The 27,027-nt window shown below is 39.4% G+C and overlaps 1 protein-coding gene across 2 annotated transcripts in view; it reads left to right on the forward strand.

Annotated features, from left to right (window-relative positions):
* LOC120275669 (tRNA pseudouridine synthase Pus10) overlaps nt 1-22,420 on the forward strand; it is a 33,983-nt gene extending 11,563 nt beyond the window's left edge. The window contains exons 7-15 of one of the 2 annotated variants that reach the window (XM_039282329.1): nt 13,377-13,445; nt 13,529-13,609; nt 13,680-13,799; nt 13,877-13,951; nt 15,348-15,428; nt 18,733-18,806; nt 18,906-18,966; nt 19,960-20,015; nt 22,004-22,420. In XM_039282329.1, coding sequence (XP_039138263.1) covers nt 13,377-13,445; nt 13,529-13,609; nt 13,680-13,799; nt 13,877-13,951; nt 15,348-15,428; nt 18,733-18,806; nt 18,906-18,966; nt 19,960-20,015; nt 22,004-22,082 — 696 coding nt within the window. In that variant the 3' untranslated portion in view covers nt 22,083-22,420. Of the gene's footprint in view, nt 1-13,376; nt 13,446-13,528; nt 13,610-13,679; nt 13,800-13,876; nt 13,952-15,347; nt 15,429-18,732; nt 18,807-18,866; nt 18,967-19,959; nt 20,016-22,003 lie in introns of those variants that run through there. The other variant, XM_039282330.1, reaches the window with a different exon arrangement.
* Nucleotides 22,421-27,027: the final 4,607 nt, after the last annotated feature.

Raw genomic sequence — 27,027 nt, forward strand, 5'->3', positions numbered from 1 at the left:
TTGGTGGCCTTAAATGTGTGAAAACATCGCATTATTTGTGAATACTTATGGTGTGTGCCAGTAAGATAATATTGAAACCCCTATCTATTCTAGAGAAGCCTTGAGAGAATATTTGCATAGACTTCATTATATGGCTACCAAAGTCCAAATGGTGCAGAAACATCATGGTTATTGTCACTGTCTCACAATCGACACCACGATCACACTATGCGGCTCTCGATATGCTACTGAGCGACAAGCCAGCCTACCGAAGTTTAGGGTTGAAAAACAACCCTAATACAAATAACATAAATATGCTATCAAGTAAACTTAGCCATACAAGCATTCAAGCATCATAAGAGACATTATAAGAAATCAAGTCTTAGAGAGAACAACGAAACTTTCTATAGAACGAGAAGATTACAACCATGGCCAAGACTTACAACCAAGATATCATCCATCCTTCCTAAACAAAGGGAATAAGAGACCTTTTATACTAAATCCCCTACAAAGGATAGGAATACCAAGACCCAATCCAATAGCTAAGATGGAGTCAGCTGTCTTGTTAAAACAAACACTACTATAGTGCTAAACACTGTTCTAGCTACTACCAGGATCAAGCTATAGTGCCGCCTAACGTCACTGTTCACCTGGCCAGCCAAGTCTCGGTATTACCTAGCCACTACGCACATCCAGCCTCGGTAGCGTCACACGCAAGCCTGGTCACGCCGATGCCTATCGGTATCAGTCTAGCTATCAGCAAAGTCTCTCGGTAACGGCCTATTGTCCCTCTCGGTAACAATATCAGCTCATCAAGCCCGATAAATCTGCTAAGTGTCAGACACCAGCCTTTGTTACAATGCGCCTACCCATGCCATCTCGGTGATGTGCATGCACCCACGGTCACGCGCACACGCTACTCGGTCTCGGTAACATGGTCTAGCAAACTGTCTCGCCTATTCTCAGTCACAATTCTAGGCTACGCGCCCATGCGCGCTGCTTGGTTTGCGTGGTTGTGCACTCGCGTGCATATGCCTCTCTCGGCACCACATGATCACGCCATACCGGCTTTCCCCATCATGCTCCCGCGGCCAAGGCAAGATGTCATCCTGCATGATATAAGCATCATATCGGATATTGACCATATGTAAGGGACCGAACCCTTGCAAACCAGCCCCACTTATTGAACCCAACGTCTTCGTTGGACCCAACTTTGTCAAAAGTCCTGAACTAACTCCTCGAACTGCCAAAGAGTAGTATCGCATTCCCAACTTGCCTCCGAGGTCAGCAAGTCTTTTTGCTCCACAAGAAAGAAAACATGATGATTTTTCTTACTTTGGCCTTCAACCTTGTTGCCTAAGATCCGGTCAGACTTATGAGTGAACTCTGTTTGCACTGTCAGTGGAGTTATACTCGCTTTAGCCCTTGCTGAATCAGTGGGTTCTTCATAGCATGGCTTCAAAAAACTGATATGAAAAGTTAGATGAAGCTTCAGTTGATCGTGGAGATCCAAATGATATACAACATTGGCAACCTTTTGGACAATAAGAAATTAGCCATTATACCGTGCAACCAAGCCCTTACGCACATCTTTCTAATGCAACTTTTTCCACACTTGTAGAGTGAGCTTTAACCAAACCCTGTCTCCAACCTGAAATTCCAAAGGACGTCTCCCTTGGTCTGCATATTTCTTCATGTGGCGAGTTGCCTTGGTGAGGCTATCCCGAGCACTCTCCATCATTTCTTGCCGATGAAGAACAAAGTTATAAGCAGTAGGGCACTTCCCTTCGGTCCTCCTAGCCACTTCCGAAAGGGTAATAGGTTGGTACCCATAAGCAAGCTCAAAAGGGCTTTTCTTCGTCGTAGAAGATCGATGAAGATTGTAGCTGAACTGGGCTACATCAAGTAGGCCCAGCTAGTTTTTCTGTGAGGTAGAGACAGTGTCGATGAAACTCCTCCAACAAAGCATTGATACGTTCTGTCTGTCCATTAATTTGAGGATGATTGGCAGTCGAGAATTTCAACTCTGTACCCAACAATCCAAACAAGGCTGTCCGAAATCGCTCGGTGAAGTGAGCATCCCTGTAGCTCACAATGTCCTCGGTATACCAAAGTGTTTAACCACATGTCTTAGAAACAATTCAGCTGTCTTTTTAGCTGTAAATGTTGCTGGAGTGGGTACAAACACAACATACTTAGTGAATCGATCAACGATCACCATAACAGAAGACATATCATTCATTTTCAAAGAACTAGGAATAAAATCCATAGGCATCGAAGCCCATGGCTGTTTTGGAATCCATAGCTGTTGAAGAAGACCAGCGTCTCGTCTTTTTTCAGACTTGTCTTGTTGGCACACAAAGCATGTTTTCACATATCTTCTATGTCATTGCCCATATCCGGCCAATAAAAATGACGCGAGAGCGGGGCCATCATGCGCTCGCGTGTGGGATGTCTCGCCCATGGAACATCATGATGCTCCTTAAGGAGATCTTGTCGAAGCTGACCACCCTTCGGCGCAAAGAGTCGAGCGCCCTTGGCACAGAGAAGTCCGTCTTCAAGCCAGTATTTGCGCATAACTCCATCTTGAACATCAACCATTAACTTAGTGTATTGACTGTCTTCACTTACCACTTCTTGAATCTGAGTTTGTAGAACATTCTCCACCTGAGAAAGAGCAGCAAGATAATCCACAACCTGCCGGTGTCTCAACGCATCGGCAATTTGATTGTCTCATCCTTGCTTATACTGTCAAAGAAAATCATTTTCCTACATAAACTCTTGCCGTCTAGCTTGTCACGCGGATAGCTTCTTTTGAGTATCAAAGAAAGTATTGAGTACATTATCAGTTTTGACAATGAACTTGGTTCCCAAAACATAAACTCTCTATACCTGCAATCAATGGACAACGACGAGCATCTCCCCTCGTGTGCCTAATACAGTTGCTCCGCATCTTTGAGCTTCCAACTCTCGAAAGCCACTGGATGCCTATTCTGAACTAGAACTTCACCAACAGCTTTATCGGATGCATCAGTGTGAACTTCAAATGGTTCATCAAAGTTAGGAAGAGCTAAGACGGGTTCAGTCGCGATCGTAATCTTAATCTTGTCAAAAGTCTATTGTTGTCGTTTAGCCCAATTACATGGTTGGTCTTTCCTCAATAAACCAGTAAGCGGCACCACTTTTCTCGAATACTCCTTGATAAAACGACAATAATAGTTGGCTAACCCGAGAAAAGAACACAACTCGGTGACCTTGGTTGGCATCGGCCAATCCAAGATTGCCGCTACCTTAGCCTGATCTACTCGGACTTCACTTCGAGAAATAATACGTCCTAGGAACTTGATTTCCTCTTGAGTAAATTGACATTTCTCTAACTTGAGATATAATTGGTGTTGTCGAAGTTTTGATAGCATAAGCTTCAAATGAATGATGTGATCCTCCAAGGATTTACTGAAAACCACTACATCATCCAAATAGACAACTTACAACAATCAATTCCCAACCTAGGCTTCTTGTTTGGAGAGTAGTGGATGTATCGATCCAGCTTGGCAAGTGGCAAAGGAAAACTTATTTGCATGTTGTCACCATCGATGACTTTGAGTTGATTCTCAAGATGGAATTTTTGAAGACCATTAATGCCGCCATTGTCCCTCACCTAGGTGGCTTGCTTATTATAGATAGTAAGTCCCCTTGTTTCGTGACAGGTGCCTCGATTGAGAAGAAGGGAAAGGATGTGATGCTTTTCGCTCATTAGTTGGCTCATGGTTTGAAGAATGGTGAACCAACCTTTGTTGCTTCCTTGTTGGAAATTTCAGACGATTTGGTGTATGATATTCCGCGGGATGTATAAGATGTCTTGGAAGAATTTTCAGACGTTATGCTGGCGTAATTGTCTCGTGAGCTTACTCTACGGGCAATTGATCACCAAATCGAATAGTATCGGGCTGCAAACCCCTGGCCCGAGCTTCTTATCGGATGGCTCCGTTGGAGTTAGCTGAGTTACGGCATCAACTCACCGATCTTTTGGATAACAGCTTCATTCAGCCTTCTAAGGTTCCGTTTGGTGCCCCGGTATTATTCCAATGAAAGCATGATGGCTCTCTTCGGCTGTGTGTGGACTATCGGGGGTTGGACAAGGTCACGGTAAAAACCAAGTACCTAATGCCCCTAATTCAGGACTTGTTCGATTGGTTGGCGAAAGCTGTTTATTTTTCCAAGTTAGACCTCCGTTCGGGCTATTACCAAGTGATGATTGCTGAAGGAGATGAGGCCAAAACAATGTGTCACTCGTTATAGTTCTTTTGAATTTCTTGTAATGCCTTTTGGCTTGACTAATGCCCCTGCGACGTTTTGTCACTCAATGAATCAAGTGCTTTCTTAGTATCTTGATTCTTTTGTGGTTGTTGTCAAGCGATGCACGTGATCACACTGTACGGCGCTTGACAACAACCACAAAAGAATCAAGATACTCAGAAAACACTTGATTTATTCAGTGACAAAACGTCGCAGTGGCATTAGTCAAGCCAAAAGGCATTAGAAGGAATTCAAAAGAACCATAACGAATGACACACGTCATTTTGGCCTCATCTCCTTCAACAATCCTCACTTGCCAATAACCCGAACGAAGGTCTAACTTGGAAAAATAAGCAGCTTTCGCCAGCCAATCGAACAAGTCCTGAATTAGGGGCATTGGCTACTTGTTTTTGACCGTGACCTTGTTCAACCTCCGATAATCCACACACAAAGAGAGCCATCATGCTTTCTTTGGAACAATACCGGGGCACCAAACGGAACCTTAGAAGGCTGAATGAAGCCGTTATCCAAAAGATCGGTGAGTTGATGTTGCAACTCAGCTAACTCCAACGGAGCCATCCGATAAGAAGCTCGGGTCGGGGGTTTGAAGCCCGGTACTATTTGATTTGGTGATCAATTGCTTATAGAGGAGTAAGCTAACGAGATAATTCCGCCGGCATAACTTCTGAAAATTCTTCCAAGACATCCCATACATCCCGCGGAATATCATACACCAAATCATCTGAAATTTCCAACAAGGAAGCAACAAAGGTTGGTTCACCATTCTTCAAACCATGAGCCAACTAATGAGCGGAGAGCATCACATCCTTGCCCTTCTTCTCAATCGAGGCACTTGCCACGAAACAAGGGACTTACCATCCATGATAACCATGCCACCTAGGTGAGGGACAATGGCGGCATTGATGGTCTTCAAAAATTCCATCTCGAGAATCAACTCAAAGTCATCGATGGTGACATGCAAATAAGTTTTCTTTTGCCACTTGCCAAGCTGGATCGATACATCCACTACTCTCCAAGCAACCAGCTTAGGTTGGGAATTGATTGCCTTCAGTCAGCTAAAATGCTTGCCGGTACTCAAGCCCAACTGAGTCTCCGTCCCTTCATTAATGAAGCTATGCGTCGTTCCCATATCCACCATTCCTTGCATGGGCCTGCTATTCAAGGTTAAGTCTACGTAAAAAAGAGAAGTGGAGGAATTACCCTTAATGGACCTCAAAGCACCCAACAATTGTAATAGATTTACTCTTGTCGGGACTTCTGAGTCTCTTCCCGCTTCGGTTATCAGCGCGGCTAACTTCTCACGCTTTGGACAAACTTTGGCTTTGTGTGGTCCGTCACAAATAAAACACCCCGTCGTCTTGGTGTTACTCGGACCACCTGTTGCTTTCCCATTATTCTTGGTTTTGTCATATTTGGCCTGCCCAACATAGGGTTTCCGCTGGAATCACTTTTTGGCCTTCTCCACTAATTTCTTTTCCTTGGACTTAGACTTCCCTTCTCACCATCATTCTCGGGATAAGATCTTAAGTCCACCAACGCTTCAACTGCAATAATCGCTGACGCAAGGTCTTTTGCTCCTTGCCGCCGAATCTTGATTTGAGCCAAGTCTTGCAAGCCCGTGAAAAAGTTAAACAACTTGTCCTTCTCTGACATGTCAGAGGGTTATAAATACCCTTAGAAACTATTTTTGTGAGGGAGAAATTTTTTTTGTAGAGTTTACAATAAGTTTTTCAAGGTTTTTTGATCTTGCTAAATCCTGTTTCTTGTTAAGATAGCAGTATGTCATGGACTTGCTTCTTTTGTCTAGTATTTGATCAATGTTCTTCTCGATTAAGTTAGCCTTTCTCCATTAAGCTAGACAAACTGTTAGCTTGAATAAGAAATAAGCAACTTTGAAAGATGAGGAAGACTTGAACTTTTATTGTACTCTACCAATTTTCTACTTATAAAAGTGGATTCTAAGGATATTTATAACCCTCCACCCAACAAGTGGACAATCAAGGTCAACTTGATCTAATGGCTTAAATTTGCTTGTAACCAATTCCCCAATTAACTCCAATTTCTTTTAACCATCATCTTAGCAAATGTTAGTATTATCCTTGAGAGTGAGTGGGCGTGACATTCTTCCCACCTATTTCAGTGATGTCCTTGTCGCGTTCTCCTTATAAGTTTTAATCGTGTCTTTGTACGTCTATAAAGTAAGTGATGTGGGGCATATTGAGGAGCTAGTCTGTGCCTTTTTGGAAAAATGGGACAGGCCCTAACTGGGGTATTTTGGTAATTTTTCAAGAAGTAGAGTTTTGGTGTTTTGAGGGTCCCACTTGATAGAAAACGGGTCAACAAGCCAAGTCACTAGCTTTGCTTGTGTGCCACGCTAGTTTTTGGCCAAATTCCATCATCTTGGCCCGAAAAACAAGGATTTTGCTGTTTTAGGAAAGATTTGGTTTGATTTTATCTTTGGCTACAAATCTCGGATTTATAAGCCGTTTTGGGCATTAGCTTTATTTTGTTTAGTATTTTATTTTCCTGCTGTAATTTGAAAACTTGCCGTTTTTGTCAAATTTTCGATTTCTCCTTTTTAGGGTTATTTTACCGATTTTCTTTGGTCTATTTATTGTAAGCCCTTGGGCTAAGTTGAGTAATTGATTTTGATGAAATAAAAGTGTTTTTTTTTTTTCCTGGGCATTCTAAACAGGGTTTAAGTTTGTTACTTTGTTGTTGACTTGGGTATTCTCAGATTAAACAAGTCTTCAACCCTATCCCCGCTGCGTCAGTAAACTTATACTTATATAAAGTGGGTAGGTTGGTGGTGTTATACCATCTTATCTTGCTGGCAGAAAAGGTAAGTATTCCTAAATAACTTTTTGTTTTCATGCATTTGATGCAACAACATTCCACTAGTGCCAATACACGTCACACTCCCGGATAACCCGCCTATTTTGAGGCATGACACTATGAAGATTTCTTTGCTCAAGCCTGACTATTTAGGGACATAAACTTGATCTTCCTTGGTAATGAGCAACCTATCCTTTAGCCAAAACTGACAATTCTTCCTATTTCTCATGATGTCCACCAATCTCTCTGCTTGTGGGTCATGCTCAAGTCCTTCCTTGATGTGATTCGCTAAAGGGAAATTCAGACAAGTGTTGGGCGCAAGCTTGCTCTTCTGGTTGAGGGTATTTGTTATTATGTTTGCTTTGCCAAACTTGTACTCCATAAAAAAGTTGAACACAACTAAGATATTTTGTCATTTGGCCTGCTTGGCCGTTGGTTTCTTTTGGGTGAGGAAGTAACTTGTTGCTTTAATATCAGGCTTGACTATGAACTTGGTCGCCAACGAACAATGCCTCTTAAGTTTGGAGATAATGAACCATTGTAGTCATCTTTTCTTGGGCTGTGTATCTTTTCTTTTTTTCATTGAGCTTTTTGCTCTTAAAGGCAATGGAATGTCCCACTTGCATTAATATTACACCAATGCCAAGGTGGAAGCCATTAATGTGCACCTTGTACAAAAATAGTTAATACGGGCTTTTCCATAACGGTTTGTTTTAATGAATTGAATGCTTTTTGACAATTCACATACCATTCCCATGTCATGTTCTTTTTTGACAAGTCAGCGAGAAGAAAAGCATGGAAGAGTAGCCTTAATGGGCTTCCTATAATAGTTCACAAAGCTAAGAAATTTTTGTAGTTCGGATACTTGCCTTGGTGTTTCTCACTTTTGAGTGACTTGAATCTTGGTTGTGTCAATCCTTAGCATGTTTTCTCCTATTACATTTTATAAAATTGTCATCTTCGGCTTCGCAATTTTGCATTTATTTTTCTTGACATAAAACTCATTTTCTCTTAGAGCTTGAAAAACTCTGTGCTAGTGCTGGGCATGTTTGGCCTAAGTTTTAACTATAGGCTATTGTATTGTCCAAATACACTATAACGAACCCATTTAAGAAGGTTTAGAAGACTTGGTTCATGAGAGTGTAAAATGTTACAGAGGCATTAGTGAGACCGAAATACATGACATGGAAGTTAAAAGAGGTATACCTGGTCACATGACGCACTCCTTACGTGTGTGTACCGCAAGTGCATGCGTTGTCGAAGTAATAAAGTACCCAACGGGTAGGTAGTTAAATCCACAAGGAATAGATGTCTAGAAACAAGAAGTATTGCTAATTAGCTAAAGTGAAAGTCAATTGGTGATTGTGATTCAAATTATTAATGAAAATAAAAAGAGGAGAAGAGAGTAAGCAAGAGTAGTCGGAGGAGATAATCAATAGTAAAGTGGGCCGCTCGGACAATGCTCACCATAAGACTATTGTTTCAAGTGTAAGACTAATATTATACTTCTTTAATCAAAGTTTAATGAGTCGTGGAAATCCTAAGACACACGGTCCCAAACCTAAGGTCAACTGTGACTAGCCCTCTACATTATATCCTGGTGGAAAGGGATACTCTCAACACCTTACACTGTGTGGGACTGCTTGAGGTTCTAGGGACTCCAAGTGAGTAACCTATTACTAATTTAGATCGATTCTTGGTCCAGGCGAATGATCCCTAATCACAACTAAGTCCCAGCACTAAGGATATCTCAACACTTCACTTTATCACTCACGCAACTAAGCCCCAACGGAGAAGATCTTTTAGCACTTCACTCTATCATGATCGCAAAAAACTCTTGGAACATGGAGATAGGATAAATCACGTCGGAGGGGAAAAAGGACGTTCCGCTACCTCTCGACTCAGCCTCTCAACCCTCTTCAATCTGGCTAAGTCTAACCTTAATGAAGCTGTCACTCATTCAAAAGGTTATCTAGATGAATTCTCAACCTTAGTGTCACTCTAAGGGAAAATCAAACTAATAAGTACACAAGATTGAAACTCAATTAAAACATCAATTAAAGGAAACATAATATAAGTTAATGAAACAAAATCATCCGAGGGTTTACAAGTCCAAGTACCCACTAGGGGTTTAGCTCTTCATGGAGCAATACAAAATCAAAGATGAAATCAAAAGTGAATGCAAAAACCCCATAAAGATGACCCCTTTGCTTTTCGTGGTGATGGTCTTGAAGAGCCGCTTCTTCTCCAAAGACTCCTCCGTCGAACATAGGGTACATCTCGCCGAATCAATGCCGTTGAAAGCTTCCCCAATTACTGTCCTATGAAGGAAATTGATGTCAAATGACGTAGAAATGCTCCAAAATCCCAGCAAAAACCTCTCCAAACCCTAGCCGCGCTCTCTCCAAAAGATAGGAAAAGGATTCCCAAAATAACTCTTCAAAACGGTATTTAAAAGGCTGAAATCGGGATTTCACACACCGGATTTTCAGGTTCTTTATTTTCTGCACTCCATAAACAGTAACTGGTACAGTAATGCATGAACAGTGTTTTACTAAAGTACTACTACAGTACTCCTGAAATCTTCTTCTTCCATTGAGGCCACATGGTTGGGCACACATCCATGCGGTCGATCATGTTGCATTCTCTCTTTTAAACATGTTGACGAAGCTCTTGAAAATGTTACACAAGTTGGAGCATGTGTGTGTGCTGTCTTTGTGTCCCTTCAATTAGTAGGTTCACTTGCACACTTTTGGAGGTTGGCACACACCCACATGCATATGATCACAACTTGTGCCTTAATCCTTATTCGATGCAAGAGATTTCTCAAAAATGGCGTCCATGATCCATTTTTGCTTCCTTTCTTCACAACTTGTTTCCACAACCCTAAATGCACAAGGAACACAAATACTCATGAGTGAGCCATAAAACCTGATAAAAGTGATGCTCAATGTAAGAAAAGTATACTTAATAATACATATACACAAGCACTTATCATCACACATGTTGTCTTAGACACATTTTCCTCTGTGATTCAGACTTGGTAGTATTTTGATCTTAAGCTAAGCTAGGTACACCCTTTAGCATCCTTGAGCTGACGAAACAACTCCTCAATGTGAGCAATGGGATATTTACTGTTGATTGTGATTTTGTTGTATGCTCGATAATCAATGCACATCCTTAATGATTTGTTATGCTTATTTTAAAAAAGCATAGGAACGCCGTATGGTTCTTTAGAGTATCGGATGTAGCTGTTGTTGAGTCGCTCTTTCAATTGCGTCTTTAACTCTTTAAGCTTTGGAAGTGGCATGTGATAAGGTATTGCTACCGTGGGGGTAGGGTTTTGGAGGAGAGAGGGACATGCTTCTTGCTTTTAGTCAATCTTGCGATCCATCTCTTTTGGATGGAAGCTTTCTTGGCAACTTTGGTGGCATGACATCCTTGAACTCTTTAAAGATTAATGCTAACTCACAAGGCATGCCACATATGGCCTGCTCTACATCTTCCTAAGTATGATGAGATATGCGGGACAAGTTTATTTTAGACCCTTGTGGAGTTGCATGGAGAAGAGTTGCTTGGCTCGAATGCTCGTCCTTTCTCGGTAAATATATTGTGCTTGGACTTTCTTTACAATTCACATTGTGTTAGGGAAAGGGATCGACATGGCCTTTATGTTGTCCATAAAGCTCATGTCGAGCATGATTGATTAATCATCTATTATGATGATAGAGAAGTTAATTTGGCCCCTTCATTCTTTAAGACATACTTATACGTCTTGAGCTACCCAAAGATAGAACGTGGTTCAGAATTCACGGTCTTGAGTCATTCTTGCTCTATTTTTTTGTGAGGGATACCTAATATGTCCGTTTTCTTTACCTCTTGAAAGCCGTTGGAGGCGTTATTGTCAATCAAGGCCTTCACTACTTGGCCTATTAACTTGCCTCCAACAAACAAGCACCCCTTTTGTTCGGACTTCAACATTTCCACTTTGACCTTGATGGCATCCAAGATTTGCAAGAATCTTGTCTTTCCTTCTTTACGTTGCTTATTGGCTTGTTTTTTTCCCTCACTAAGGTAACGAGTTTGCTATTCTTTGGGCGCTTTTTTACTAAGTGTGGCACCTCATAAAGAAAACCTTTCATTGATGGTCGGTCTCTACCCTTGTTTTCTTTACCCGCCTTGTTTCATCACTCGTTCCTCTTGGATCTCCATTCCTAACTTGGATGGTCTTCTCTCTTCGTTTTCTCCCTTGCATCCCTTATCCTTAAAGGATTTGGGTTTCTTTAGCTATTTAGACTCAATTGAAAGTTCAACAATGGAAATGATATGGGCGAGATCTTGGGCATCTTGTTGTTGGACTTTTAGTCATGCCCATTCTTTTAGGTTGTCCATAAAGGCAAAAAAAAAAGCCTCTTAATTCGGGTGGTCGGAGATTTGCAAAAGAATTTCGGAAAATTCTCACATTCTCGCGAACACTTCCTTTATGTGCTAGTTGTCGAAGCTTCATTATTACCTTATTCTCAGCGTTATCGGAATTGAATTGTTTCCTAAGCTCTTTATTAAATTCTTCCTAAGTGTTGATGGTGAACATACCTTTTTCAATATTGTTATGTCACTGTCTCCACCAAACCATCATGGTGTCGGCTAGGTAAAGGATGGCATGGTCGATTTTCATGGTGTCCTCCATACCAAGAGCCTTAAAATATTGCTCTAAACCCTATGAGAAGTTGATCTCGTTGGCATTCCTTGCTTATTAAAGACCTTTGGCTTCGGAACATCTACCTTTGAGGATATTGAGGCAACCATTAGTGCAACAATGATTCTTCCTTGAGCAATCACCTTCTTGCACAACACGAATTCCTCCCGAGGCTTTATTAGCTTACCAATGATCCTTGCGAAATTGCCTCTAAGGGTTTTAACCTTGGGTTAGAGAGCTACCTCCAAGGTTTTGTCATGATCGACAGTCTTTGAAGTGCCAATGTTATGAGCACCTTGCATCTCCTCGAAACTCATCCAACCCACTCTTGAGCCTCCTAATGTGATGCTCTATCTCTTCAAACCTATCTTGCCTTTAGTCTATGTCCAACCCCACCTTTATGAGTTGTGTTCATCTCGGCCACACGTCCTTTGACTTTTCCCTTTTTTCTTGGATTGCTTAGTCTCCTTAACAACATAGGGTGTCTCACTTTGGATCTTGGCATTTTCATTAAGAGAGGTCAGGCGAATACTGACCTCCCAAAACTAGGACTTTGATACCAACTATCATGGACGTGCTTCTCTTGTGCGGCACTTGATCGGCGTCTCTTGATCAAGTTAGTTTTCCTCCACTAAGTTAGGCAAACTGCTAGCAAGAACAAGAACAACAACTTAGACAGATGAGCAAAATTTGTAGAAACTTCTATTAAAATCTATAATTTCTTTTTCTCTTTTATAAGGGTGGAATATAAGGGTATTTATAACTCTCCATTTAAAGAGTATACGGCTAGAATCAAATCGATCCAATGGCTTACATTTGCTCCCAACCAATTCCCCCAACTAACTCCAATCTCTCATAACCACCATCCTAGAAGAAGTCGGTATCGTCCTCCTTGACCTGTAGAGAGTGAGCGGGTTGTGTCAATAAGAAGTTAAGGCATGCATAGGAAATTAACAAACATTAAATGGCCAATTTTTCTTCCTTCTAATGTGTGAATTACAATAAACAAATTTTAGAAGAAAGCATATATTTTCAATCTCAAAGCAGATGATTTCTTTAGATTCTGCCAAGGGAGCCAAGTCACTTTCCTTATTTTAGTTGAATTTTGAATTTAAAAAAAATGTGTATTCATGTTTTTCCATATCGTAATTTAGAACTTTGATTGACCTAATACCATGATTGTATTAAGCATGGTCATTAAAATTCCATTCAAACAAATGTTTGGTTAAATGTGATTTTTTCTGTTTATTGAAAGAACTTAGTTTATGTATTTCACTTGAATCTCAATATATATATTTCCTAATTTTTGCCATTCAGATTAATTTGTTGTCATTTATAATTCTTCTGACTGTATTGGTCTATTTTCATCTCCTTTTAGTATGGTCACTGCTGATCTTACAATCTGGTGTTAAATTGGAATTGAAGATTACTTTGCCTGACTTTAAATTCGTACTCGAGGATTATTCTGTCTGATAAATTCGGAATTGATTTAGTGGTGAAGTAAAAATTCTTTGAAACCATGATCATTCTAATTATTTTTCTTTAACAGTTCTCTAGAAGAGTTAGTCAGTCTCGCTGGATGATTGAGGATGAAAGAATGGGGGAAGCATCTGTTGAGGTATATGCTATATCTTTTCGCTTGAGAACTTTTCTTTCTTTATTTGTTTTCTTGATTATTTGTTTAACTAGTATGTGTTTTAGGAGATCATTGGGAGCAACACTATTCTGGTTTGTGGAGGTGATAGCTACAAGTTCCATGCTGCTGGAAGAGAAGATATTGATGTATTGACATGTTTCTTGGATGCCGGTTTCATTAGTTTTATTGAGTATATTAAACATACTTTTTACTTAGGTGAGAATGTTGGGATCTGGGCGGCCCTTCCTAGTTGAAGTTTCAAATGCTCGTGTAATGCCTTCCATGGCCAACATTCAAGAAATAGCTGACAAGATCAACAATTCCAATGATAAATATGTGAGTTTTAGGTTTTTTTTTAAGTAATTAAATTTCTAATTATTTATACTGCCTCATTTACTTTGTCCACATTATAGGTCGCAGTGAGAAATCTTAAGCTGGTTGGCAGTGAGGCATGGAATTTGTTACGAGAAGGAGAGGCTGAGAAACAGGTTCTGTGCTATTTCACGACATATTGGTTTCTATTTTGATCAAGTCACTGCGCCTTATTCTCCTAGTTGGTATTTTTATATGTAGACCTTGTTCTGTGTTTGTGATTTTGAAAAAATCTAGCAAATTCACTAAAAATCCTTTTATTCATTTATTAACTTTTTTAGAAAAAGATCGACCATTTCCATAGAGATTGCACTTTGATTAACTAGATTGGGTTCTACCTACAAGGCTTCATTTCTAAGTGTCGTTTGGATGTAAGTAAATTTAGTTGCATTATTAGTAGATTGAAATACAAGTAAGAATTACTGCACTTTAAATTGCACGTATGCCTTATTAGTTAGATTGAAGTGGAAATTTTGCTTTTTTTTTTTTTTGTTTGGTTAACGTTCGACTCTAGTTTTTATTTGGCAAACTTGCACATGTATTTGTCTGGTTATTTGGTTGATTTCTCTAAATAGCATGGCCTTTCAAATGACTTAGCCCATACATATTTGTGGCATTTATGAGGACTTTCCTTAAATATAGGCAATGCAAACAAGCAGCATACATATTTAAAAAAAATTAAATATATTTAAAATAAAAAATCCTTGTCTCTACTATTGGACTGAGGACTTATATGCAACATTCTGGAGGTGGGCGGAAGATAGAAACAAGAGTATGGAGATTAATTTTAGGAGCTCAAGCATCATTAAATAGAAAAAATTCTAGTATCAACCTATTATACTTTAGAAGCTAGGTGGTAAGAGAATTTCTTAAGTGTTATATTTAAAATTTTGGAAAATTAGGATTTCACTTTTGAATTTCTTTTGAACTTCAAAGATTTATTCAATTAGCTAATTATAGTCATATTTAGCTGTGAGGAAATTTTGGGTAATGTTACAGGGTTGAGAATGTGGGATGACATGTTTTTAGTTCTCGTGCATCACGAGAGGTCTGGCACCATTGAAGAGGGAGTCCTACTTCTTTAACTTGTCATGAAAGACCTTGGTGAGAACTCAAGAAGTCTAGGAAAATAATGGCATCAGTCTTAAGGGAGAAGTGACCCAAAACAATAAGATACTCATGAAATAAACTTACTAAACATTCCCTAACAAGAACATTAAGCAATCAAAGAAAAAGAAAGCAAATATGACTATAAAATTTCTACTCAAAAATCAAGCTACACATTAGTATTTTGGCATGTATTTTAATCTTTCTTCTATTATTTTCGGATGTACTTGATATTTATCTGCATATTCATGGAGATGACTTTTAGTTAGAGGTGTGTTCAATGGAGCGGACAACTATATATTACAATTATGACTTTACTCCATATCCTATATCTTAAATATCTTGGTTATGCAACATGTCACTAATTTTTGTCCATTTGCTTAACTTAGCTGAGTGATCTTGCAGAAGCAATATGCTGCTGTGGTATGGATTTCTCGTCCAGTGACAGAAGAGGATTTTAACAAAATATCTTCTATTAAGAACTTGGTGAGTTTTTTTTTAACTCTTGTTGAATTTGAAAATTGTAAGTATTATTCTTACTCTCAGTGGTGGAGCCAAAAAATTTATTAAATGGGGTCAATATATAAGTGTAATATTATCATCTATAATGCAAAAAAATCTCTCACACACACACATATATATATAACAATTATAGTTAAAATGGTATATAAATACAAATAAATTAAAAAAAAACCATGGTTAATAACAATGGCTAATGCTAGTATATAGATACAAATATTTGACTTGAACCATAGGGTTACTACCGAGTTTGTGGTTGACTGTAGATGATTTTATATTCCTATTCTACAATTGCTATATGGTTACTGTAAGGGTTTGGACCCTTACACTCATTCATGATCAAGATGATGCTAATATGATTATGAATGACCCTTTTCCTTAGGCGCAAAATGTGCCGTGGTGAGCCGGTGCGGTCTGATAGAGTGGTACCGAGATAGGCCAATGCGTGCAAGCGCACAGCCGTGCAGATGACTGTACGCAGAGACCTAGCGGCATGCGCCCGTGGCCGTGAGTGCGCACGCATGATTGAGAGATGCAAGGGTTGGCGTGTCTGGATGGAGGCTAACACCCAACACCTAGCCGATTTTTGGTATGGATGGGGCTGACATGCTGTTACTGAGAGGTCGCTCGGTTATTACAGAGAGACCTATACTGGTAGTTGTGCTATGATTGAGGGACTCGCGTGTGGCTTGGTTGGCACGCGCGTTGTGTCTACATTAAGTCTAGCTTTGCCGATGTTGCCTCACTAATGAAATTGTGGGTGGCCCTTGTGATCATTATGGCATTGCTCTCTTTACCATTAGTTGTGTGCACATGAAGAAGAGATTAAGAGGAATTATCTGGCATCGTCCTTAGAATCCCTAATAAATATAAGGATTGTTTCTTGATGGGGGGTCTGAATCACTGTCATCTTTAGTAACGAACGAGACCATCTTCTCCCGCTTCCTTCAATTCCACACCCAATGGGACCATCACAAATGAAGCACACGGACACCTTAGCGTTGGCCCACGGAATTACTTGTCCTCGGATTTTGGCTTCTCTTCCTATGAATAAGGCTTCCAGGGAGGTCCTTTCCCCGTTTTGTTTTCATACTTTCTTTTTTGAAACTAGGACTTGGTTTTCTCCATCTAGTGCCAAAGTGGTTTGATAGTCCAGCAAGGCCTCGACTGTCGCTATGGCCGATGGTAAGCCTTTGTCCCTTGTTGTCACACTTTAATTTAAGTACAAGTCTGCAACCTTATGAAAAAGTTGAACAGCTTATCTTCCTTAGACATGTCTCAGATGTCAAGCATCAAGGATGAGAGCTTCTTAATATACTCCGGTATCAAGCTAGTTTGCTTCAACTTCTTCAAGTCTAGCCAAGTGACCCAAGTCGTGTTCCTGGAAGGAATTGTTCCTGCAACTTTTTCAATTCTACTTAGGAGATGAAGGTTAACCGGCCCACTTAAACATTATTAGTTTGTCAGGTCCTTCACTAGAAGTTGGCTTCCCTAGTTAAGTACATCCCCACTAGCAGGATTTGCTCAACCTCAAAGACCTTGCTGGCCGTAAAGTATTGGTTGACATCCTATGGGAAGTTCTAGGGTCTTTGTACTCTGAGAACCATTAATGGGCGTTGGCTCTGGGACCTTAATGTAAGGAGTGCTCTTCGGCCGTTGGAATCAACAAGGTCCGCTTTTTTGAGGAGGTTGACGTCCACGGAAAGTGCTTGAACTTGTGGAGTTAATAATTCCAGCAAATGGTTAAGTTCAAGAACTTGATTGAGAAGGTCCTCAAACTTGTGGTAACTGGGCATAAATGGGGCTTTTTTCTGATTTTGAACCCATAACATCGTTGAGCTATTCCATGACTTGCTGGATCTACTCAACCTACTCCTCAAGATGATTAAGGTTCTCTTTTGTTCCTTCAACCATCTTGATTTTGCCCTTAAGAAGTTCTTAGCTCTGATACCAGTTGTTATGGGTCTAATCACTTCCTTAGCAGCTCGTGCGGTACTTGATTGACAACGTCTCCAATCAAGTCAGCCTTCCGAATGATAACTAAGAGACTAAGCTAAAAATGCAAGTCAAGAATTCTAAGGGCCAATATATAAGAGAAAAAAGATAAACTCTATTGATTTTGTGAAGAGTTTTACAATCAGGCTTTAGGCCTTACTACAATTTAGGTTGCCCTTCCAAATGAAGCCATGAGGATACTAATAAGTACCTTACAAAGGCAAGGTCTTCACCAACTTCTGTCATGGGCGTGTTTCGAGCATGGGGAAGCCATTCCCGTGCATGGCTAAGTGTACTGTGCCATTCCTATGCATGGCTGGACCACGTACAACACCAACTTTAACATTGTTCTTTAACTGCCCATGGCTCGGTCAAGCCACGGGTCACCGGCTCCCACGCCCTTGGTTGTTCCCTAGGTTAGGCTCACACTCGCTATGCACAAGTCCCTCGGCCAAGGCCTCTCGGTTAGGGCGTGACGCCAGCTTGCCACTCCACGCAAGTCCTTAGGCTAGGATCCCTCTTCCCTAGTGCGCGTGCAGCTAGGGCGAGTGCTTGTTGCTCCACGCAAGTCCTTTGGTTAGAGCACACGGCACTAACCTACGCTTCCTTGGTCATGTGTCCCTGCCTAAGGTCTTGGTTGTGTGAGAGAATGCCCCCTCCCCCCCGGGCGTTCATGCCGATCAAGCTAGCCGACTGTGCTTAATCAGGCTTGATCTAGTTGACTAGCCTCTTTCTTAGCCAATTTTGACCATCTTGTTTGGCCTTGCCTGCACAACTGCTTGGTCCTCTTATAATTACCATATATAGTTCAAAGTCCCTACATTTTTTTTTAAATTAAGGCTTGTTTAATGGGTAATCAACTCTTGTTCTTCTTTTTTTTTTTTTTTTTTTTTTTAAAGCAAGTATCAAGGTGTATGCTGTGAAAAACATTAAAGGGCACTAAAAATAGTAAAGATATTATTAATAAGTAACTGTAATACTATATTCTCTTCTTAGTTCAGTTTTATTAGACTAACATTAATTTATGCTAAAATTAATTCAAGACTATTAAACTAATTATTTTATGATGTTGATATTTAAAACATTGTGTGAATGATTAAGAGTAATACTCATAAAAAATTAATGGTGATCATAATTTTGTGTATTGATTGTCTTTAATCGCCACAGTAATTTGAAGTCTTGATTCTAGAAGCAAAATAGTTCATGAAATGTACCGAACTTTTACCAATTTACCAATTCACTTTGGTGATAAAAGGCTTAATTGGTTCGTCTACAGGATGTTTTGCAAAAGACCCCTGTTCGTGTTCTTCATCGCAGAAGTCCTATGGATCGCAAGAAGATCATACATTGGTAGAGATTATTATAATTATTAATGGAATATACTTCCTCAACTTCTGAATTATTTATCAGGTGGCTGATTAAATGGTGTTCTTCTATTATTGGAACCAGGATGATGGTTGACAAAATTGTAGGCACCAGCCAGTATTTTCTCTTGCACCTTTGCACCCAGGTTCGGATTTAATGAAGTACAGCATTTTAAATCATGTCTGATGACTTGAAGATGTCCATTAAAACTGAGGTTGGAATATGATTGAAAAGATTTTGATAGCATGTTGGATGCCATGATATTATATACACTAGAGAAGGTCTGTCAAATGGGATAGTTATGATTCCTTGAATATATATGTTGCATCAAATTATCTCATGAAACTCAATAGGAGCAGCAAATCTCTACAACTTAAATAAGTTACTTGGAAACTATGCCTTACAACATTAATTAACATCACCAAACTTGTCACAATATTTTTTTGTTATTTCTCTTTGAAGACAGAATTTATACTGAACATATGCAGTTTTTCCAAGTGGTTGATTTCACAATTAACTTCCCGTCTTATGTATAGTACTAAAAAGCTAAAAATTGGAGGTTGATGGGTGGAATTGAGTTTAGTGAGATTATTATATATACTAATTACATTTAGAAAATGGGGCATCAATTCTTGAATTTTGTTAAATTTTTTTCCTTCAATTTTGTGCATACTCACCTGCATATTATAGCATATAATTGACTACTCATTAATTGTATCAAGATTGTGCCATTCAATGTGACATGTTAAACAATTTGGAGATGCATATTTCCTTTATGGAATTAAGTGATTCTACACTTGTAGTACCAAAAGCTTAAGAAAAGTGATACATCTATCTTTTAGTAAAACTAACAAATTTTGTTACTACATGAAGGTCAAGCAGGCATCCTTTAATAGAATCTTCACTAATTTTGAGTACTGTAATATGTTTTGTATCTTTGGTTTTATTAAGTTGTTGCTTAAATTATCTTCAGAAACATTTATATAATATTATCAATGCTCCTTTCACTTTTTAAATCATCAGAATCTTGACCATTTGTCCATTTGCCTAAGTGATACCTGGAGAAATCCTACTGCCAGAGGTCTTAAATTGTCAATTATGGAATTTGTGATCTGATTAATGTGCTATATATATGCAGGCTGGAACATATATAAAGGAATTTGTGCATGGAGATCTTGGGCGTACCCATCCTAGGTATGAAAGCAACTTCTTTGTACGTTTTCAATCTACCTTTAATATGCTTTCAAGATGTACAATGCAACGTTTATTTGCAATTTTGTGCTGAATTGCTGTCAGTTGAATCAAGTATGACTTTTCATGCTGCAATTTTTCTATTATGCAACTACAATATGCATTGAAATGACATAAAATGAGAATCTTTATTTGGATATTCATTTTGGACCTAATATTTTTTTAATATTATTAGGATCTGGTCGAGATACTCATTTAGGAGCCTACATGCATATCATGTGCTTGAATAAAAGTTTTGTTTAGTATTTTCTAGTTGGAAACGACAATTAACAAATTAAAATAGAACTTTAACTACCAGAAGAAATCTTGAAGCCGAATGACATCTTCTTCTTGATCTGCATTCATGGTTGATACTTTTTGTACAAAACAGATGTATTATATTATATAGATATATCTTATAATATCCTTCTTTCTCTATTGTGTTGTCTGCTTGGCACACAACTACGATAAAAAAAAATGAGCTAAATATATGATGAGTATATATTGAGTTTGTATAACAAACTAAAAAATTTATTTGTTGAATTCTGAAAGCAAAACAGAGAAGAAATTCATACTATTGACCATTTCTCACTTTTCCCCTGTTGTGGCGGTTGGAAATTTCAATGATGGCTATCTGAAAGTGTGCAAGATCTAAATTGGGTTTCTTATGTAGATTCTTCATCCATGTTCTTGTGATGAACTAGATTCATATGCAACCAACGTAAGGATTCATCTAGGTAGTAAAACATTAATATCGTCCAAGTTGAAACTTTTGTCACTCTGAAACTTATAAAGGTTACAAGCAATCAGTCAGCTGGTGGTGCACATTGTTCTGATGAAGGTCCTTGTTTATCTCTTTGGAAGTGTCCCATAACTTGCAGATGAACTCATTTTATAGGTCTCTAATGACCTGGACAGTGTTGCTTAATTGAGATTCGAAATAATGGAATATGGGTTGTATGAATATCTTTATGAGCAGGATATTTGGGGTTTTAGTCAGACAACTCTTTATTATCTCATGAAAAATTTTCATTTATCGGAGACATGACTTAGAATTTGGCATTTTTTTGTTAATGAAAGAACTTTCCTTGCACAAAGAGCCAAATGATCAAATGCCATTGTTGTGAGTATATGCAAGCTTATCCATCAAACCTCAATGTCTTTTCTAGCTGAAAATATCATGTATTTAGCTGTAGAACTTAGGAAAAATGAACAAAATTTCCAATTGAAGAATGCAACTAAAGCACCTAATTTGAATTATTTGACCACCTTTGTGGTTGAGAGGTAGTTGTAGTGGTCTTTAGTGTTGTATGGTTGGCTTTCTGGCTTTCTGCTAGATGAAACTTGTGAAATTTTTCAAGAAGCATCATCATTTTGTAGTTATAAATTGCTTTCATCATGTTCCTTGAGATTTGTAGTTTTATTTATTTGAGAATTTTTGAAATTTCATATTTCTGATTATCCTGGTCATTTTTAACATGTGATGATTAAAATTCATGTCTTCAGCTGCATTCTGCGCATATTATTAGATAAACACTTTTTAGTAGAATGCAACAATTGTTAAAAAACAAAAAAAAAAAAATGAAAATTTTACTGTAATACATATCCATGCCACCATCGTCATCTCACTAACTTTGCAGGCACAGCTTCTATTATACGTTTGTATGTCATTGAACAACAAGTTCACTTTTTGTGATTTGAACTTATCAGGCTTTTCTTGGCTGTGTCCTTCGCTGCAGGACGTGGTGGTTATGTTAATGAGATGTTTGCATTGAGGATGTAGGATTATATTTATATTAGAATTTCTAGGACTTCATCCTCAAGCAGAACATAAAATGGCAAACTAAAGTGTTTTCTATTTTTGCTTGGTTTACTAAACTTTTTGTTTGTTGTTTCCGGTTGTTGCCTTCGACTAATTCTTGGTGCAACTACTTCTTTTGTGTTTCTTGTAGCCTTGGTTCCATCCTTGGATGCAGAGCCGAGATTTTGCAGCTTGATGTTACTGATGTGAAGATGGATTGCTTCGACTGAATGACTATAAACCGAAGACCTTCCCCGTAAAAGAATACGTCTGTCAAATGCAGCACCCAGTTGCCCATGCAGCTGTTCAATTTTGCTCCATTTTATTGACGGGTTGTCAATGGCAGTATTTTTTTTTTTTTTGACATAATGAGCTGTCAATTTTACTTGTTAAAATACATTGCTGTCTATTTGATCTATTCGCTTTGGTTCTGCAATTGCCATTAGTTTTGAGAGAGTGCCTAATTTGGATTCTCATGTGTTTGTAGAAGGTGGTTTCACCATTGTCAAATCATAAGCAAAATTAACTTTGTACAAAATTTTATGGGAGCAATCTCAGTTGGGTATCATGTTATGTTTCAATTTGTAATTATTTTTGGCCATTCTTAATTAATTTGTTATCAATGAGGGGATACTTGGGATTCCGGCCATCCTTGACAGGTCATCGCTGACTTGGCATGAACGCTGCTTGGACAAGACATGTCGTTTTGTAATCCACATCAGTGGCAACATATTGTTGGCGTAACCAAAGTTTAAAACCCTTTCTCCACTTGAACCAGTGGCGGATCCAAGGGGGCGAGCGGGGGCTTCAGCCTCCCCTTGGCCCCGGAAAAATCACTATGAAGCTTGCCTCGCCGGAGTTTGCCGGAGAAGGAAGCCCCCTCCCCCTTGCTCAACAGACAAGTCAATTATCAATAGGTCAAAAGTTTTCTCCTCTTGCTGCCTTGCAGCCCTTGCTAGTTGCTATCAAGCTTCAACAAATAAGATCTTGAGTGATTTCCTTCTCCTGCGTCTTCCGAGCGATTTCCTTCTCCTGCGTCTTCTCCCCTCCCCCCTTGCCATGGCAAGTGGGGGAAAATCCTCCTCCACCTTCTTGGGCCGAGATTGCTGCCGCTGCCAGGAATAGTCCACCCAATCACTCCCCTCTGGTAGATGGTCCTGTGTTGCGCAAGCTGAAAGCCACAACTTCTGAATTTATCAGGTTCGACGGCGATGCCATGGCGAGAGCCCGTCTTCGCTTTCAACACTCTCTAATCGGAAAATTCTTCGGAAAACCTCCTCATTTCGAATAGATCAAAACCATTCTCCTTTCACGTTGGAGCGATCTCGGAGAAATAACCATTTCCGACCTCCCCAATGGTTACCTTCTATTTCGCTGCGAATCCTTTGCAGTTACTCAAGAACTCCTGTTTGAAGGTCCCTGGGGAGTCAATGGAGCTGTCCTTCAACTGGCTCCTTGGAAACCCTTCTTTGAACCCGCTTTTGCCAAGCTTTCCACAGCCGTTGCTTGGGTGCAACTGCACAATCTACCAGTGGAGTTTTGGGATGGGGAGTCTCTTGAATCCATCTCTGCCTCCCTTGGGCGTTTATTGAAAATTGATGATTATACTTCCTCTCTATCGAGGTCCGAATTCGCACGTATTTGCGTGGAGATCGATCTGGCCAGACCGTTAAAGCAGGGTTTCTGGATCGGAGACGATGAACACCGGGTCTTTGTCGTAGTTCTGTACGAGAAGCTTCCCACGTTTTGCTATATCTGTGGTTTGGTTGGGCACGGGTCGAAATCAGTGCAGCCGCCGGAGCTCTGTGGATCATAGCAGCTGTAATAGCCTGAACCTTTGGATAATTACTGGAAAAATATATTTAGGGTAATACTACAGTTGTAGTAAGATTTTTGTACAGAGTAATTTTGGTGATAAACCCAAGTGGAAAGAACAAGGACTTAAATGTAAAAGTTTTTAAAAGATTTTGGGTTAAAGAATAAATGAAAAGGATGGACATGAAATGTTTATGGAATCCGAGGACTGAAAGGTAAGATGGAAGGGATCTTTTTAAAATGTTGTGTTATAACCTGGGGACCGTTGGGTAATTTGAAAGGACCTTTTGAGAATACTATTTCATAATTCAGGGATCATTGGTGAGTTTTTCAGGGACTGTTTTGTAAGAAAATATATTTTGAGGGAGTAAATGTAAATTTCGGCTGAATCATAAGATTGGAGAAAAATCCAGAATTGTTCATCTTCTTCTCCTTCATCCTTCCCATGCTACAGTAACCCGAGGAAAAAAATGAAGAAATGAGAGAAATTAGAGGTTTTTAAAGAGAAAAACTTGGAGATCGTCGGAGGGAGCTCGCCGGAGGGATGACTTGGCTTGGTAAGAGGCTTCCTTGTATTATTTTTTTGCATGGATGTATATATGCATGTATATATGTATATATTGGTTATTTGATGAAGAAAATGATATATTTGAGTAGAAATAATCATGGTTTGTTGTTGATGGATGATGAATGCTTGAAGTTATTTGGAAAAATACTTGTATTTGTGATGAATCTAGCTTGAATAGAGGATGAGATTTTCGGTTTTACTGTAGCAATTACTGTAGTACCGAGATTAGGGTTTGGTTTAGTTAATTAAGTTGATGATTATGATGATTAAGGTGTTAATGATAATGGTTAGATTGAAATGGGTTGAGTTAGCCAAGTTGATTTAGTTGGATCAAACCAAGTTGGAATTGAATTGGTTGAATTGAATTGATCTGGTCTGGGTTTGATCAAATCAAGTTGAGTATGGTTGGACTTGAATGGTTTGGTTGAATTAAATTGGTTGAAGTTGATTTGGGTTTGGTTTGGATGTTGGACTAAGGGTTTTGGGCCGAACCAAGTTGGTTCAACAGAATTTGTATAAGAATTAAGTTGGTTCAAGGCTAGTGGGTTTAATTAAACTTGATTCAGTGAATTTGAGTTTGGTTCAGTGGAATTAAGATTGGTTCAGATTTGTTTAGCTGTGTTTAGTCTAAACTGAGTTGGTTTAAATACAACTGAAAGCCAATTGAACTATGCGAGGTCGGGTTTTAACCGATTGGAGTGAGTGGGCCCAATAGAGAGTTGATTATTATTTTTTTTTGTATTTTCTTTTGAGTTTAAATATGTTATTTATTTTTATTATATTATTCTATTAGGTGTTGTTCAGTCTTGGGAGGGAGTTCCAGGTCTAGCAAAGAACCCAAGGACACCAGGTGAGTTGGTAGTGGCTATTATTTTAAATAAATAAATTATTATTATTATTTTGAAATAATTGTTTAATGGCTAGTATTTTGGAAATAGATGTTTAAGTATTCCATTTTATCATGTTTAATTGCGTATAAGTTCAAAATATACTTATATTTATTTTCCTACGATGTGCCATGATAACCGTATTGATACATCAGTTTTGTATAATTATACATATTTGTGAATAGTGGAAAATACATGTATATGTGATTTAGTTATTCAATTCATGTATTTATTTTTGGATGGGTACATATGCTGCTTTGATTTGGAATGATTTGTGAAATCATGTGCGCGTATTAAAATGTTTTTACCGACAATATTTGTGGAACTGGTTTTCATTCCTGGTATAGGAATGGTATTATGGATCTTTACTGGTATTATGCATTGTTATACTTTTGGCATTGGCTTTGTGGAAAAATAACGTTTATTTCCGTGATGTGAATACTTGTCCTGGAAAAGGATCCTGTGTTATGATTTATACGAGATGGTATTATTCTCGTATTTACTTGATGGTTTTTGATGGTGACGGGTTAATGCCCGACTCATGCGATGAGTGGGTCCCCACGAGCCGACCTTTAGAGGTGGCGTGGTGGACTGAGTATTGATTTCTACGAGGGCCGATTCGGTGGGAGGCGGAGAGCCACGATCGGATATTCATCGGGTGGCCGGGGTCACCGACCGGTGAACCCGATGGGTCAGCGTTAAGGACATGAGTTCCTTGACGGCTCTGAACCTAGCCGCGGCCACGGCGAAAGTTTAGAGAGTTTTCTAGACCATGTTATGCTGGGTGAGTGTTGGGTATTGCTTTATTTTGAATTTGAAATTTATGTTATATTTTTTTGAATTGTGATGAGGGCAGTCTCTCACAAAATTTGTGTTTTCTGAGAAAATCAAATTGATGTTGATCTATGTTGAATTTATGTTTCAAAAGTTCTTTAAAAATGTATTTTGCTAGAATTCTGGTATTTTGGAAAAGTTGGAAAAATTATTTGAGAAGTTGGTATTTATATACTTTATATATACTGTATTTAAGTATTTGAAATTATTAAGCCACTACCGACCAACTGAATGTGCTGTAGCTGCAGGAGCAGGACCCTAGATTGCCTGATCGAGTATAGAGCTAGTCAGGGTTGAGTCCAGGACTGCAGTGGGTCCCCCCTTTTCTTTATTTCTTGTCATTGGTGTTGTGATCTTGTAGCGGTTGTACCCGCAAATTTGAGTTATTGTATTCATGATATTTATGTATTTGAACCTGTAGTTGGAGTGAAGCTGTAAATTGTGATTTGTAGGTCTGATTTTGTTTAAAACAGGGTGTCAGTTTCCAGTTAAAAGGGATTTTTAACTGATGGGTGCCACATTTACCTCGGTGGAAGGGGTGGGTGTGACAGCAGCTACTCGCCTCCCCCTTTTCATGTTCCTCGTGAACAAAAGGAGAAGGAGGTGATTGAGGCTATGGATACACAGGATGAAGGTCTGGAGGCGCGATTCGAGCAGTTGCCCTCTACCGATGCAGATGACCGTACAGATCGAGGTGCGACGAACTACGGTCCTTGGATGATAGTATCTCGGCGTAAAGGAAGGGGCGGTGGTCGCGGCGGCGCCGGTGGTGGTACTGGGAGACCAGTATCACGTGCGGGGCATGCGAGCACCGCAGTGCCTCCCAACGTCTCTTCTGATTCACTGATACGTCCTGGGACAGCTCAATCTCCACGTGGCGGGGCCTCATTCCGTGGCAGAGGTGGTCACTTTGGAGAACGTTCTCGTGTCCCTTCCCATCCCACTATGCAGACGGCTTTGCCTGTTGGTAACCTGCCCCTCTTACCTTCCCAAGCCATGGAGATCCCATGTGGTTTGGATCCCACTACCTTGGTTATCTCGTCTGATGTGCCTCGACTTCCTAGCCCTGAC

Source organism: Dioscorea cayenensis, chromosome 14 (genome assembly GCF_009730915.1).
Source record: "Dioscorea cayenensis subsp. rotundata cultivar TDr96_F1 chromosome 14, TDr96_F1_v2_PseudoChromosome.rev07_lg8_w22 25.fasta, whole genome shotgun sequence".
NCBI lineage: Eukaryota > Viridiplantae > Streptophyta > Magnoliopsida > Dioscoreales > Dioscoreaceae > Dioscorea > Dioscorea cayenensis.